The following is a 14,506-nucleotide window of genomic DNA, read 5'->3' on the forward strand; positions in this document are numbered from 1 at the left end:
AAATAGCTCAAATCCAGTTCAACAACTGAATATAAATTAATAATTAAGCAATGTTTCTAGTAACATTGAAATTAACTAAGTATATTAATTTTTTATCTTTTTTGGTTTCTTGATCCTTTTAAAGTATGGAGCTCCTTTCGGGGGGCATTAGTGCTTCTACAATGAGTTTTGCTAATATTTGGAGTGGACCAAGGCTCAATCACATATCCTTATTTAGGGGAAAGTGATTATGATTCTATGATTAAAAATCAAATAGCAAAACCTAATTAAGTTTGTACAATATTACTCCTTTTTATTTCATCAGCGTCTATCAGAAAATCTATGTGAAGTCACGTAGTACAACTAATATCTCTTCCACGAAGACAACATTTTTGAACTGAAATAAAAAAGTTTTTAATTTAAAAAAAACTTGCGTAGAATGAGTTATTATATATATTATAAAGTAAATCTTCAATACACAATTAAGAAAGAGAAAAAGTTGAAGGGATGAATGATGATTAAAAATATTAATATTATATTAGACAGTATTGAGTCCGTGTCATTTTCATTTCATCACTGAGTATTATTAATTTATATCCTAATAACATAATTACTATGTATCTTTGAAGGGCTGATTCTAAGTTAGTCCTAATTTCAAGTATTTTTTAGTATACACATCATTACAATATTTTTCATTAGATCAAGGAAGTCTATTTCCTTGATTATGTATATTTTAAGAATAAATGCTTCTGGAAGATATATTAATTGTTGCACGTGGTTTACAAAGATTCTCTTGATGCTGATGTATTAAATAGGTAGTTATATTGTACAAAGTCAATTAGGGTTTGCCATTTGATTTTTAAAACCATAAATAAAAATACACTTCTTCCTACATGAGAAAGTTTAGTGATTGAGCCCTAGTCCACTCCAGATATTACTTGAACTCATTGGATTCTACTACTTTATAGTTTAAATATTTTCACTTAGTAATTATATTTTCTTTGCCCAGGGAAGACTGAAATGATGAATATTGTCGGAACGTCATCTTTCTTTTACAGAGGAATTAAACAGTTCATATCTTACACATTTCTAAAAATAATTATTTTTTTAAAATAGAATGTTAAACCATTAAACAATTATGATTGCAATAACACATAATATATATTATGTACACGCATGATTAATTGAAATAAATGATATAATTTATATTGCTAGCACATATAAATGTAATAAGGAAAAATAAAGTAGGTAGAATTATAATAATGTATTTATAGTTTTACTTTAAAAAAATTATCCAAAATACATTTTAGATTATAGTAATACCTAACATTTGACAAGGATATACAACCGGGGTGAATCATTTTCAAGTATCACAATAAACATTTAAAATTACTAAAAAAAACAAGATAATATTAAAATAATGATTATGCGAAACTAAAAACATGTAAAGTTTATCGATGCTTCAATGAAAGATGCAAATAAAGACACTGTGTACAGTTTATATTGCCATTAATTTAATTTGAACATTCCTGGATTTTGGTCTTATAATGTAATCATTTTCTGTACACTCTAAAGCGACTTTAAACCAATTCTCAATTCTTCTTCTATCCCAGGGAGGAGATTTTTTATCAATCAAGTCTAAATATGAAGCATGCTCTTGAATATGAGTGGCCAAATCTCTGTCTTCTCTATTTTCGTCAAAAGCTTTGAGTCCCGTAATCAATTCAATTAAAATCTGTTATATAAAAAAAAGAATAGATAATTTTTTTGAAGAATTAAAACAAATGAGAACATACAACACCAAAGCTAAACACGTCTAATTTTGCATGGACTATGTTGTATATGACTTCTGGTGCCATATAAGCACTAGTTCCTCTTTGTGCTAGGGTTTGTGAGTTATCATCAGGAGATTCCGAATCCCCATTTCGTGACTTTGAGTACAAAAATCCAAAATCAATTATCTAAAAAATTAGGCGATCATCATCAAATAACAAAAGTCTGTCATAGAAATAAATACCTTCGGACGAAGATTAATATCAATTAAAACATTGGCTGTCTTAATGTCTCGATGAATGAGTTCCTTTTGGGCCCCTTCATGAAGAAACACAATTCCTGAAATGATTCCCTGTGAAATATTGAGTTTTTCTGGCCATGTTAGAGGAGGATTCAGTTCCAATCTACATTCTAAAGACCCATTCTCCATAAAAGGATATATCAAACATAAATGATCCACTGATTCATTACAATAACCCAGAATTTTAATTATATTTGGATGGAATAAATTGGGAATGGTCTCAATTTCGTTATTGAATTGATACTCTTTTCTTTCTGTGTTTTTTAACCTTTTCACGGCCACCACACGCATTTGTCCAGTCAATCCCTTGAAAACTTCGGAATATCCGCCAGAGCCAATTTTGAAAGATGGATCCAAACGGCCAAAGTCCTTAGTTATTTTTAAAATGTATTTGAGGGGGAAACTATGAACTTTCAAATCATTCACGGGTATAAAGGGACCTGAGTTCGATAAATGAACAGATTGTGTAGAGTTGATCTCAAAGAGGGAGGAGGAGTCGGATGACATATCTTCTGATATCAAATTATCCCATCTTATTAAGTCCTCTTGGTTCCCTTCATCTTCCTCATAGCAAACCTCTTCTACAGAATTCAATATTGAGTCATCGCATCCAAAGATTCGTTCTCCACCTAAAACAAAATGATTGAGATAATCTGCAGCACGGATGAAGCCTCCTTTTAAACACAAGTTTCGGACATATCCTATCGTAGCCCTTTTACTCTTTGAACCTATCGACATATCAGCCCATTCATGAATTAAAAGTTCCATTCCTGTGTCAAAGTGTGAGGTTGGAAAAACTCTGTTCAATGTGCTAAAAAAGAAAATTAATGTTACATAACTCATTCAGGATTTATTTACTTACTTAATATTTTCAGTGGTAAATTTTGGGATATCCGGCTCTTGATGACTTTTGGGCACAAGAGACATGAACTTTTGCCAATCTTCATTGATGGCCATGATTTCACCCAGTTTCCTAAGATCCGTCATGGGAAGTAACCGTATTTCCGTATCCTCACTAAGAGCGTTACGATTCATTTCGTAATAAATATATAATTTTAAATCATTTAGAATCTAAATTAATTATAGTAGAAACTTAAACTTCATTTATAAAATATAAATTTTGATATTTTTTACAGTTTGTTTATCATTTGTTAAAGTGACGTAAAAAAAATAAATATTGAATATATAATATATGACTATGGTTTTCTCTTACAATTTTGACATGCAACCTTTTATTCAATATTTTACATATATTGATATGTAACCATTAATTTGAGGACTCGAATAGTTGTAAAATTAAGTTCTTAAATAAATCTAAAAAATCATTGTTTTTGTTTTATCTTTGTATATATATAAATATTATGTATTTATATATGTATATTTTTTTACTGTTGAGGTTGCGTGCTATTAATATAATTCAATCGTTCCTTAGAAATAAGTATTCATGTTGCCTTCATATAATCGAATGAAAACTTTGAATTTATTAATATCAAATAAGCATATTATTATTTCATATTTGATAGAATTTTTTTTAGGTATTACAATTAAATATTTCACGTCCTATTAACAGTGTAACATGTGATGAGTATAGTAATAAAGATAGACCATATTCTGTTTATCCAGATTTTAAGCTCCGGTGTCCGATATTTCTGTCTGTAAACATTTTTTTATTCCCTGGTAAAAACTTTCATTTTTTGAAGAGCGTTTAAGACGACGGTGTACTCGATCCTGCATCATGGCAATGAACTCCTTATAGCTAAGGAGACCGTCTCCATCAGTATCAAATAAAAGAAATATTATTTTAGTAATGTAGTCGCTGATGACTTGTCCTGTGCAAATATATACAGTTCTTGTGAATTCGTCTTCGGTAATCGCTTTGTCTGCCAATGTGTACATTCTCATTGCAATCTGAAATATTATGAAATTCTTATAATCCATTAAAGCTTTTTTTAGTTAGAGTCAAATTACCTGAAAGTCATCCATTTGATTTAAAAACCTACTAAACTCACGGAACTCTTTAAATGTGATTCCTTGCACTTTTAAGTTTTGAAGGCGAAGACAAAAACGCTCGAGTGTTTTTTGATACTCCTCTTGTTCAAGCCTTGTATATCTCAAAAGTGTTCGAGCAAAGTCCAATTCATTTATACATTCAGCGCCTTTAGAATATTCAAAAAAATTCCATTTGAAGTACTTCTGTCTGTATGTTGTCCATAAATAGATTAAAATCATCAAGTCGAAGCTCCCTATCACCAGACTTTCCAAAAAAATATGTTTCAAGAAGTGTGGAAACATCCTCGTGACTTGAAAATATATTGTCCTCAATCTTTTCAGAATTTATTGTCTCCTTTTTATTAACACTTGAGAATACATTTTCCATGATTTTAAACTCTTCTTTATCAATCCTTTTATTTCCGTCTTGATCCAACATCGCAAATGCAAGTTTAAACCCGGACTGGGATTTGAGCAAAATTGTGAGTAGAAATAAGTATTCACTAATAAAATCATAAGATGAACAATAGAATGATGGAAATTGTCATCATAGAGAGCTTTTCTTACCTATATGATATTAAGCCTTTTGTTCCCATAGTTCGAAACAGATTTTCCCTATATTTATTGAGCTTTGGAACTTTTTTTAAATCTTCTTCAACTTCTGCCAAGGTAAAACTGAAAATTACCATTCAAACTATTACAACTGTTAGTCATTAATTCATAATATGTATTACAAAAAGCAAGGAAGGATGAACATCCCAAATTATTTTTTTACTTCAAATATACAAAACATTCAGAACAATGTTTCATAGACATATTTGGCTCAATTATAGTCAAATGTATTCAAATTTGTGGGATGAGTTGAGATAATGAAGAATTTTAAGTATACTATTTGCCACGATATGGCCCATTTCAAATAAAATATGTCACTTTCTCATCTTTTAATTGTGCGATCAAGTTTGATTTCTTAAAGTGCAGTTTACGACACAGCCAAAGTGTTAATGTGAATAATTTGTTGATAGAAATTGACAATAATTCGTCAAAGGGTACAAATATAATACACTCTCAATTTTGAGAAAAATTATTATATCTTGCTTTTGTGCTTAGGAGCCACATATGTAATTGTCTTACTTCTTCCTTTTAAGTCGGGCCCTTGCTTCAGTTTCAACAATGGATTCCAGAAAGTCTTGAGGAGTCATATATATCCTACCACAATATTCAACAGATGAAAATTGCAAAAACCTTTTCTCTCTTGCAGTAAATTTATGACTAAATAATAAAATAGGATTAAATTACGAGTATTATTATGTAATTAATTAATTTACTTTTTGGTGGGAATGGTTCTTGCAGTTGATGCGATTTCAATATTTTCAACGCCGATTTTAGCTCTTCGTTTCTTATCCTGCCACATGAAATACCCAGCTCCACACGATACAATTCCCGCAATTCCCATACTCACCCTTTAAGATTGAATTATATGAAAATTTATAATATGAATCTCAATAAAACAAATATCTCCGGATTTAATCTCTTAAATAACCTTACTTAAGATAATGTAAATATTCTCTTTGTCTTTTTTTCCAATGTTCTCGAAGGATACTTTCCCGGGACGGAAGAATGTACGAGCTTCCATATCGTTGTACGTAATTAGATGTAATTGAGTAAAAACTTTGTAAGGGTTTTTTCAAAGACATGATGATAACTCTTGAGTCTTACTTAGATATCTGCAATACGCTGTTCAAACATTAAGAGAGACATTTTTATAAGGTTGAGCTTTCTCAAACTAAAAGAAACATCAAGGCAGGGAAACCCTCTATAGCGCATACTATATTAAAGGATTTGTTATGATGCATATGGATAAACTAATCATTTAAATATACAAACATGTGTTGATGATTTCGTTTGCATGATCCTATACTACATACTCAACATTCCAATTTTCTTCCGAGGTTTCCCTGCATTTCATTATGAGCTCTGAAGAAACATTTATATTTATAAACCGAAGTTTGTCTGGATGTTTAGATGTTTGTAGATACATCCTTTTTAAGTGTGCGTAAAATATCTTAAAAACTGCGTCACTACTTGATCCAATAAATATCAAAGTAACAAGTAGCGTGTGTAGCAAAGTCTCAGAGCATCATATTAAAAAGAAAAAGTTGAAAAAATACTCATGTATTGAGGCGTTACCTCGCTAACATAAACATCTAATGTTTTTTGTTTTCATCTGACGATATTTCTGCTTCTTTACTCCTAATCTGTGTCCTGAACTCGAATTTTGAATGATATCTTGTCAAGCTGTGAACAATTATTAAATAAAAATGCTATAGTTAGGAAGAATTGGCTCATTACCTAATGATTTCGCCCATTATTGTATCAGACAAAAAAAAAGAAGACCAAAATCAGTTGGTAATTAGCCAATTCTTCCAAACAGTGGAATTATCATTCAATAATTGTTCACAGATTAACTGGAGCTTATCTTTTTATTCAACTAACCAACGTTCAGAACACTGACTAAGGGAAAATAAGCAGAAGCATCGACAGTTGGACAGGAGGTAGCAAGGTATCGCCTTAATCCGTTGAATGCTAAAGTATATTAAACTAAAATGGGCATTCTGTAGAGCGCAAAAACTAAAAATCAAACGGTTTCATTGAGGATGTACCGATTTATCTTGTCCAATTCCAAGTATTCCATATCCCCACACAAATAGCTCATGATTATCATTTAATACATAACAGACAGAGCCCCTGAAGCAACCTCAATAATCCATCCTCAAGTTCCTTATTGAGAGGTAATAAAGTAGGTCTATTAATTTTTGCTCATCCGAAACGAAATTAAACTGTCTGTACTCTGCAATTTCCCCAGCCAAAGACTTCCGCCTTATCATTTAAGGCAAGACAACAGTCAGCTGCATATGCCAACTTAACAATCCTTTCGTTTTTTATATCTCCTTTCACAAGTGAAACAGATCCTTGATTGTTGTAATTATTAAAATTTTTAGAAACTCTTGATATTATTATATTATCTGATACAAGGTGCAGTTTAGAGAATCATTTTTGCTTGCTAGAATGCTACTCTTCATTTTCCACATTTGATAGGTCCCTCTTACATCCAAAAAGGGGGTGTTTCACTATTGATTAAAAAAACTACAACCAAAAATCGTATACCGTTGTTCTGATGGAAATCTAATCAAGGTCCGATGTAGGGTATTATGCTCTCTGTTTGATGTTATGGGGGTATACGGGCCAAATTGTGACGATCCAATTTTTTTTTAACGAAAAACTTTCACTGTTATTTCACGAGTACCAACCATGATGAGTGGAGATTTTAATAGATTATAGTCATACTTTTTTTTCTGTGGATAGATTTTCCAGATCTGCGTCCTCGACAATATATCTTTTTCTCTTTAAAGGCTATCCAACAGACACATTAAAGTCGTACAAAGTGATATATACTAAAATATCTGACCATCGTGGTTTATTTATTGAAATGAGCCCCGTCTCAAGGAAAGCAAGAATTAGAGGTCTTTGTAAGCTTAATTCTTTACTACTGGAGGAGATTGATGTGAATGATGGAATAATTGATAAAATTGAAAATGCAAAATCAAGTGTTAAGCATGGTAGTGATGTTTTCACTGCATTGGAAGAAATGTTTATCAAATAATAGGTGTTTGTCGACAAGTAGGTGCAAGACATGCCGAGAAAATAAGCAGACAACTGAATGAAGTAGAAAATGTAAACAAAAAATGAATATCTAAAAATGTTAAAAAATATGTGCTTGGCCAACTTGCTTCAGAAGCAAACCTTTTTCATAGAGTTAAATTAAAAATAACGAGCATCGATGATTTAAAAATCAAGATTACAATTTTTAAAGATTGAAAAGAAAAATAACCTTTACAATAACTTATCAATCAGACTTTAAAATGTCATTGAATTGAATGATCCTGAATTAGTTTGCAAGGAGATGTGGTCTTTTTACTCCAATATGTATAATTATATCGACTGCCAACATACATCAAAATGTGTGAGATGCAATTTAAAAAATGCTTTATTCTGTGAAGACCTCAAATGCAGGTCTCATAAAGAACTTTAACTATCCAATAAAGATAACAACATGGTTGAGGGTCACCTTTCAATAGAAGAAATTATATGTGCTATTAATAAAAATGCCAAATTATATAAAGGTCTTGGTCCTTTGGATTTTACCTTTGAATTTTATGAGAAATGTATCTCCTATTTACTCTTGTATTATGAAAAGGTTCTTAGTGTTGGTTTTTCCCTGACTTCACTTCAGACCTCTTGTCATGCAAAATTGCTTGAACAAATTTTTTCATTCAATATCTCTAATCGTATCAAAAAAGTTTTAATCAAATTCTTACATGGATGACAATTTGGTTTTCTAAAAAACAAGATCATGGATTGTATCCCTTTTACACTACAGACTCTTGTCGAACATAACAGTGATGGCAGTGGATTTTACCGAGGCTTTTGATACTTTTTCTCATGAGTACGTAATAAAAGCCCTGTACAGAAAACGATTTGGTGATTTTATTGTTCATATGGTTACAATTACCTTAGCGTGTACTCGTACAATGATTAAGTGTAAAAACAAATTCGAATATTTTTCGAAAAACAGAAGTGTTGGTCAGGGAAATCCTCTTTCACCAATACTTTTATTATATGCCTTGATTAGCTAATACAAGAAATTTATTATAGAGATGGAATAAAAGTTTTTCAGTTGCCACACTCAAATTTAAAATGTCTATGTTATGCAGACGTCTTAACAATGGTATTTTGCGGGAGCCCTTATAAGACAATAAAATCAAACAAAAACACGTTGGGTGGTCTTATTTTCATTCTCTAGATTATCTGGTCTGTTGTTGAATGAAGAGAAAACTGAAATCATCAGTCCTTATAACGGGCTACATGGAAAGGCTTGACCTCATTTTCAATTGAAATTGAACTCTTGGAATCTTGGATGGGCAAAGGAAGTTGCAACATGAATGGGAAAGAGATTTGTATGAGAAGTAGGAAGACGGCTTCTGATTTCTCTTCTTTCAATTGAAAAGTATTGGATAGGGTCAGGGCATGGAATATTTATATTATTCCTAAAGTAGTGCACCTCTTCCGTGTTACGCCTTTCAACAACAGTATCGTTTGGGAAACATTATGTATAGAAGATTCGTACTTGAAATTATTGACAAAAAAACCAAAAAAAAAAAAAAAAACACCAAAGAGTCCATAACCCACTGAACTTTTGGGGGCCTGGGTGTTGTGGATTTCGTTTTTCTATGAAAATATCTGAACTATTGTATTAAAAAGTTATATGAACATAACGACTATTGGAAAATTCTTTTAAATGACGTGAAATGAAGTTAAATCACGTTGTATTTCAGTTGAGCCCACATTTAGGACTTTTGGATGTTTTTAAAGTATTAACATTATACTCAAGCATTTTTAAATTTTTTTTTGTAATCATGCTACTGAAATAGTAAAAATGTTTGACCTATCTTTACAATGGGGAATGTCAACTCGAGGCTGCATTAAGAAAAATGTTGTGCGTACCATAAACTCCGATATTGCTGCGGATGTTAACGTGATAGATTGTCTAATGAATAGAATGGTTTTTCTCTTTTATTCATCTATTTTTGGAGCAAACATTTCATAAACCTCCACATGTCCCTTATAGAATGAAATCATGATCAACATGTACTTCCTATTTGAGAAAACGTATGTACACACCACACCAACTTTAACAACATTCAACGCATATTTGGAAAAACGCAACATTAAAAGACGTAGCCAAGAAACCTTTAAGGCAATCACGAATAATTTTTTTAGTTCGAATGAAAGATGATTTAAATATAGAATATTATTCTGGACTCTCGAGGTTACTGCCAAGTATTTTAATGACGAAAGGGGAATTTGCTTCTTCTATTAATGTTTAAAAGAAACAACCGATCATATTTTATAGGAATGTAAATTTTTACCTAAAGTTTATGGGGACTTTATTAAAATGGTTACCAAATTATTCGATAAACAACAGGATAAAGAAGATTTCCTATCTAATTCAAATAATGAGAGAGTTGATGCAATTATTATTAAAACGCAAGATATAGTCTATAAATTACGGACAGTATAATAAAAAAACCTCGATGGAATTTTACATATTGCTAATCTTTATTCATTTATCTTTATCTGTAAGTTTTATTGAAGATTTAAACTCTTTTATTTTATTTCTCCATCGTTTAATTGATGTTATTTCTAAATTATTTATTTTAAATTACTCTTGATAGTGCCATATTTTATAATGGTCTTTTTAATTTTCGAGTATATTGTGTTATATTATAATAAGATTGTAAATGTTTAAATGCAAGCCAATAATAATAATAAATATGCTCTTCCTTCTTTTGACAAGGATAGACTATGATCCTGTCTTGCAACTATATTCTGAATGTGATCACCATTAAAAGGATCGAGGGTATGAACGTTTCTAGTTAAAATAATCCTCGTCTTCTATAATATGTTGACTACATTGTCCATACGCATTATTTCCCAAAGTAAAGACCCGTCCATCTTTGGACAATATCAAAGAATGCGTTCTACCACAGGATCCTTTGAAAATCCTTGTATCGTCAGGGAGTTGAATTTTTGTAGGTTGAATCAAGATATCAAGTGGTTTATTTTTTTCATTTAAATGATCCCCAATTTGCCAATCCTTATTGAAACCGCATCCTAGTAATTGATATTCCTTACTTTTTGTAACAAAATGAATAAGGTGAAAAGAAAAAATCGATCCTTGCGGATACCGATGCATCGGCACACCCCTAGGAGTTATTTATCTCAATTCGTTCCAAAGGTATGGTCGATTATGCTTTTTTTTAACGATTTTTTGCTATTGTTATCTTGACCTCTCAAATATCAATATCAAATCCTAACTTTTGCCCTAATCCTGGTGACTAACAAACAAACAAGGGCAAAAACATAATATCCGTTCAACTTCATTGGCGAAGGTAAAAAGATCGAGAAAAGGGGAGAACATATCTTTATAAATAAAGGAAAGTGTGTAGTATGTCTGTCTGTTATCCACACCACATAACTCCCGCTAGTACTTCTAGTTGTATAAGTTATAAATTTATAGTTGATATTATTGTAGAGAAAAACGCGTGCAAGGAGGAGGGGGAAAAAATACATATGGTATCAATGTTTAAAATACTGATGTGATTATCATCTGCCTGCTTTATTATGATTTTTGAGGGTATAACGAATGTATTTATTAGCAAAATATTTAATGAAGATATACTACGTATAATTGACTTCGACGTTTTTTATCCGTTACAGTAGATTTGAAAAGGTCACACTCCATGAAATTGTAATTCATTATGAACCTTATTCTCAGAATAATAGCTAATGAAACGACAAAGTAGAGTATTTGAAATATATTTGAAGCTCAAAGTTTAAAAAAGAAGGCTTTAATTAAATATAATCTACATACTAAAAAATAAACAATTAAACATTTAAGTTAAATATACAAAATTAAACAATTAAAATCATATAACTATTAATAATAATAAATTATAAATACAGAATATTGAAATAATAGATTGATCCAGATAATTTTTTCTTGTTCTGACATCGGAATTCAGTTAAATATGTCATAACTTTAGGTTGCAATACACAAGCAAGACGTGGAGTTTAATCAAAAAGATAATCACCCCTCTTCTTCATGTGGAAGTTGCTATATACAATTGTGCACAGGATAGATATATCTCTATTGATGAGATCTAACTAATTATTAATAATAAAGTAAATGTCAAAATCATAAAATTAGACAATAAATATATTAATAAAAAAATGTTACAAGTAAATTTATCGTAAAGATTTAGAGCAAAAGCTAATTATGTAGTAATGTTCGGCGATATTACTCCCTATTAAGAGCATCAAAAAAGATTTCCCCCCGTTATTTAGGTATGCTTATATAACAACATACTATTATCATGAAGGATATACACAATTGTTAATTATAATGCAACACCCAATGTAACTACCCTCGTTGTTGTGACCATTTAAACAGTTGTTTTTGCCTTTTATGAGTTTTCTGAACACCATTTCTTGGAGCCCATCAACCATAGCTAAGCCTTAAGTGATAAAAAAGTAATATTTATTGACTATGTAATATTGGAAAACCTAATTATCATACCCAAGTCTTAAAGCGAAGTATGTAGTCTCAGACAAACTAGTTGCAAACCATCCAAAGCTACTCCCCCCCATTGTTGTGACCATTTAAGCAGTTGTTTTTGCCCTTTACTGAGTTGTGTATCATAATTCTTGATATGTTTAGCTAAAATAGAATCATATTTTATGGCTAGTTTAAAAAAAAAATTGAATACTTACTGTTAGATAGTACAAAATTCAGAGTTTCATTTCGAAATTAGTAAATACTTTGTACTTTTTACTGATAACTTGATCGTCATTTGGTGTGGATGACTCAAAATATTTTTATATGTATTTCTATAAATGACATCAGTACCAACATCCTCCATTAATTTAATGATGGTTCCTTGGGAAGGGATAGGTTTACCCGTGTATTTTTTCCATAAACTTTTCGAACGTAGATGATTAGCAATGGATAAGGGTATATTATATGTAATAAGCATCTTTGTGAGATCAAAGTTAAAGTCTGACTTGATGTATTCATCGTTAACTTGATTTTATAGATGAATCTTGTTATGAGATGAAGATATTGAGTGGCGTGTAATTCTAGACAGGGGACTAAAGACACATTTATATCGACAAATCCGACAAACCATCTGTTTCTCATCCGGTAAGTATTTTCCAAATTCCTAGGCCTCCATTTTCAGAAATCCAGACAGAAGGCGACGTTATTTTTTGCATTTTATTCAGTTTTATATCGACTATCCCCATCTAAAATTATTATATTAATATTGAATAATAAAGGCGGGAATGATAACGTTCATGATTGATAGAAGAAGATGTATATTATTTAATCAATGATGCCATAAGTATTTCTTCTCTTCTCCTCGCACGCTTTTCTATTCTTACCAAAATTATCACCCTTAGACTTATAATAGCACAACGCAAGAAATAGTAATATTTCAGGAGATACTACAGGGTGTGGGCCGGACCGGCTATAGCCCCCAAAAAAAAAAAAGAATTTTTGTTTTATAAAAGGAAAATATAATATTTCCATTTTTTTTTCAAATTTTTTTTCTGTGAATAGCTCTAGATTATTGAAATTTTTCCCTAAATTATTCAATATTTGAAATTTCTTATAAATTTTTTTATTTTTTGTGAAAAGCTGTGAGTTTTTGAATTTTTTTTCTAAAAATTTTATTTTTTTAAAAAGTAGTTATAGAGTTTTGAATTTTTTTTTCCAAAATATTTTTGTGAATAGCTTTAGATTTTTTAAGTTTTTTTTCCAGAAAAATTAATTTTTCAGTGAAAAGCAATAGATTTTGAGAATTTTTATTCCGAATTTTTTTTTGTTTTTAATAGCTCTAGATTTTTGAATTTTTGTTTTTGAATATAATTTTTGTGAATAGCTATGTATATTTAGAACTTTTATTCCGGAAAATTTAATTTTGTGTCAATAGCTATGGATTGTCAGAATCTTTATTACAAAAAATTCAATTTTTTGTGAATTGCTTTAGATTGTTGATTTTTTTTGTGAATAGCTATGGGTTTTTGAAATTTGTAACTAAAATTTTTGGATTTTTTAAAAGTATAAATTTTTAAATTCTTTACTTAAATACATAAATTTAACACATATTAACGTATATAAATTTCATCAAATTTATTTAAATCGTTCTACGTTTATTTTTGTAACAAATTTGTGATTAAAAATATGAATAGGAAAAATCAAACAAATGAAATTTCCTGAAACTCAAAGAAACATATAGAATGAACTTTTTATGTAGGCTCATTCAATAAAATAGTTTCATAAATAATAAAAAAATTTCCTATAAATAATAAATTACCTAATAAATCATTTTTTTGTTCGTGGGATGAAATGGGTCTAATATAAATAAAATAAATTTATAATAATTTTTATAAGCATTTACAACAAAGGATAAGTTAAATATAATTGACTTTTATAACAAAATGAAGTCCAGAGATGAATGTAAGAATATATTTTTTTGTTGTGCAAGTGCCCCATTTTCACTGGGGGGTCCCGTTTTTGTATCTTGTTGTCTTTTTTTTTTTTTTTTTTTTTTGAAAGGAAAATTTTCTGTCGATGATTTTTTGCTATTGTCACAATTGTCAAATTCATAATTTTTGGTACTCCAAATGTTGTTTCACTTTGAAAATCTTTTTTTGTCAAATTGCTCCAAAACCATTTTTCAAATTTATCATCAAAAAACTGAATATAAAAAATAATTTTTTAAAAAGAAAGTTGTCTGGGCAAAATTTTACTTGTTCTTTAGAATGTTTACCGTAAAAGTAAAG

At 30.0% G+C, this 14,506-nt stretch overlaps 3 protein-coding genes across 3 annotated transcripts; all 3 read right to left on the bottom strand.

Annotated features, from left to right (window-relative positions):
* Positions 1-1,228: 1,228 nt before the first annotated feature.
* Positions 1,229-3,232, bottom strand: LOC121114389 (interleukin-1 receptor-associated kinase 4). The gene is made up of 4 exons (XM_040708339.2): positions 2,916-3,232; positions 1,997-2,864; positions 1,776-1,940; positions 1,229-1,714 (listed from the first exon to the last, which is right to left on the bottom strand). Exons 1-4 carry the CDS (start codon positions 3,086-3,088, stop codon positions 1,478-1,480), a joined length of 1,443 nt encoding a protein of 480 aa, XP_040564273.1. The 5' UTR covers positions 3,089-3,232; the 3' UTR covers positions 1,229-1,477.
* Positions 3,233-3,511: 279 nt separating this feature from the next.
* On the bottom strand, positions 3,512-5,783 carry LOC121114387 (calcium uptake protein 3, mitochondrial-like). The gene is given in 7 exon segments (XM_040708337.2): positions 3,512-3,961; positions 4,022-4,228; positions 4,230-4,545; positions 4,610-4,717; positions 5,174-5,311; positions 5,368-5,502; positions 5,588-5,783. Coding segments are annotated over 7 exon segments (1,335 nt in total). The 5' UTR covers positions 5,737-5,783; the 3' UTR covers positions 3,512-3,679.
* A 1,054-nt stretch (positions 5,784-6,837) lies between these two features.
* On the bottom strand, positions 6,838-10,856 carry LOC139904857 (RCC1-like G exchanging factor-like protein). The gene is made up of 3 exons (XM_071886842.1): positions 10,849-10,856; positions 10,543-10,794; positions 6,838-7,025 (listed from the first exon to the last, which is right to left on the bottom strand). Exons 1-3 carry the CDS (start codon positions 10,854-10,856, stop codon positions 6,875-6,877), a joined length of 411 nt encoding a protein of 136 aa, XP_071742943.1. The 3' UTR covers positions 6,838-6,874.
* Between the last annotated feature and the right edge of the window lie 3,650 nt (positions 10,857-14,506).

Source organism: Lepeophtheirus salmonis, chromosome 3 (genome assembly GCF_016086655.4).
Source record: "Lepeophtheirus salmonis chromosome 3, UVic_Lsal_1.4, whole genome shotgun sequence".
Lineage (NCBI taxonomy): Eukaryota > Metazoa > Arthropoda > Copepoda > Siphonostomatoida > Caligidae > Lepeophtheirus > Lepeophtheirus salmonis.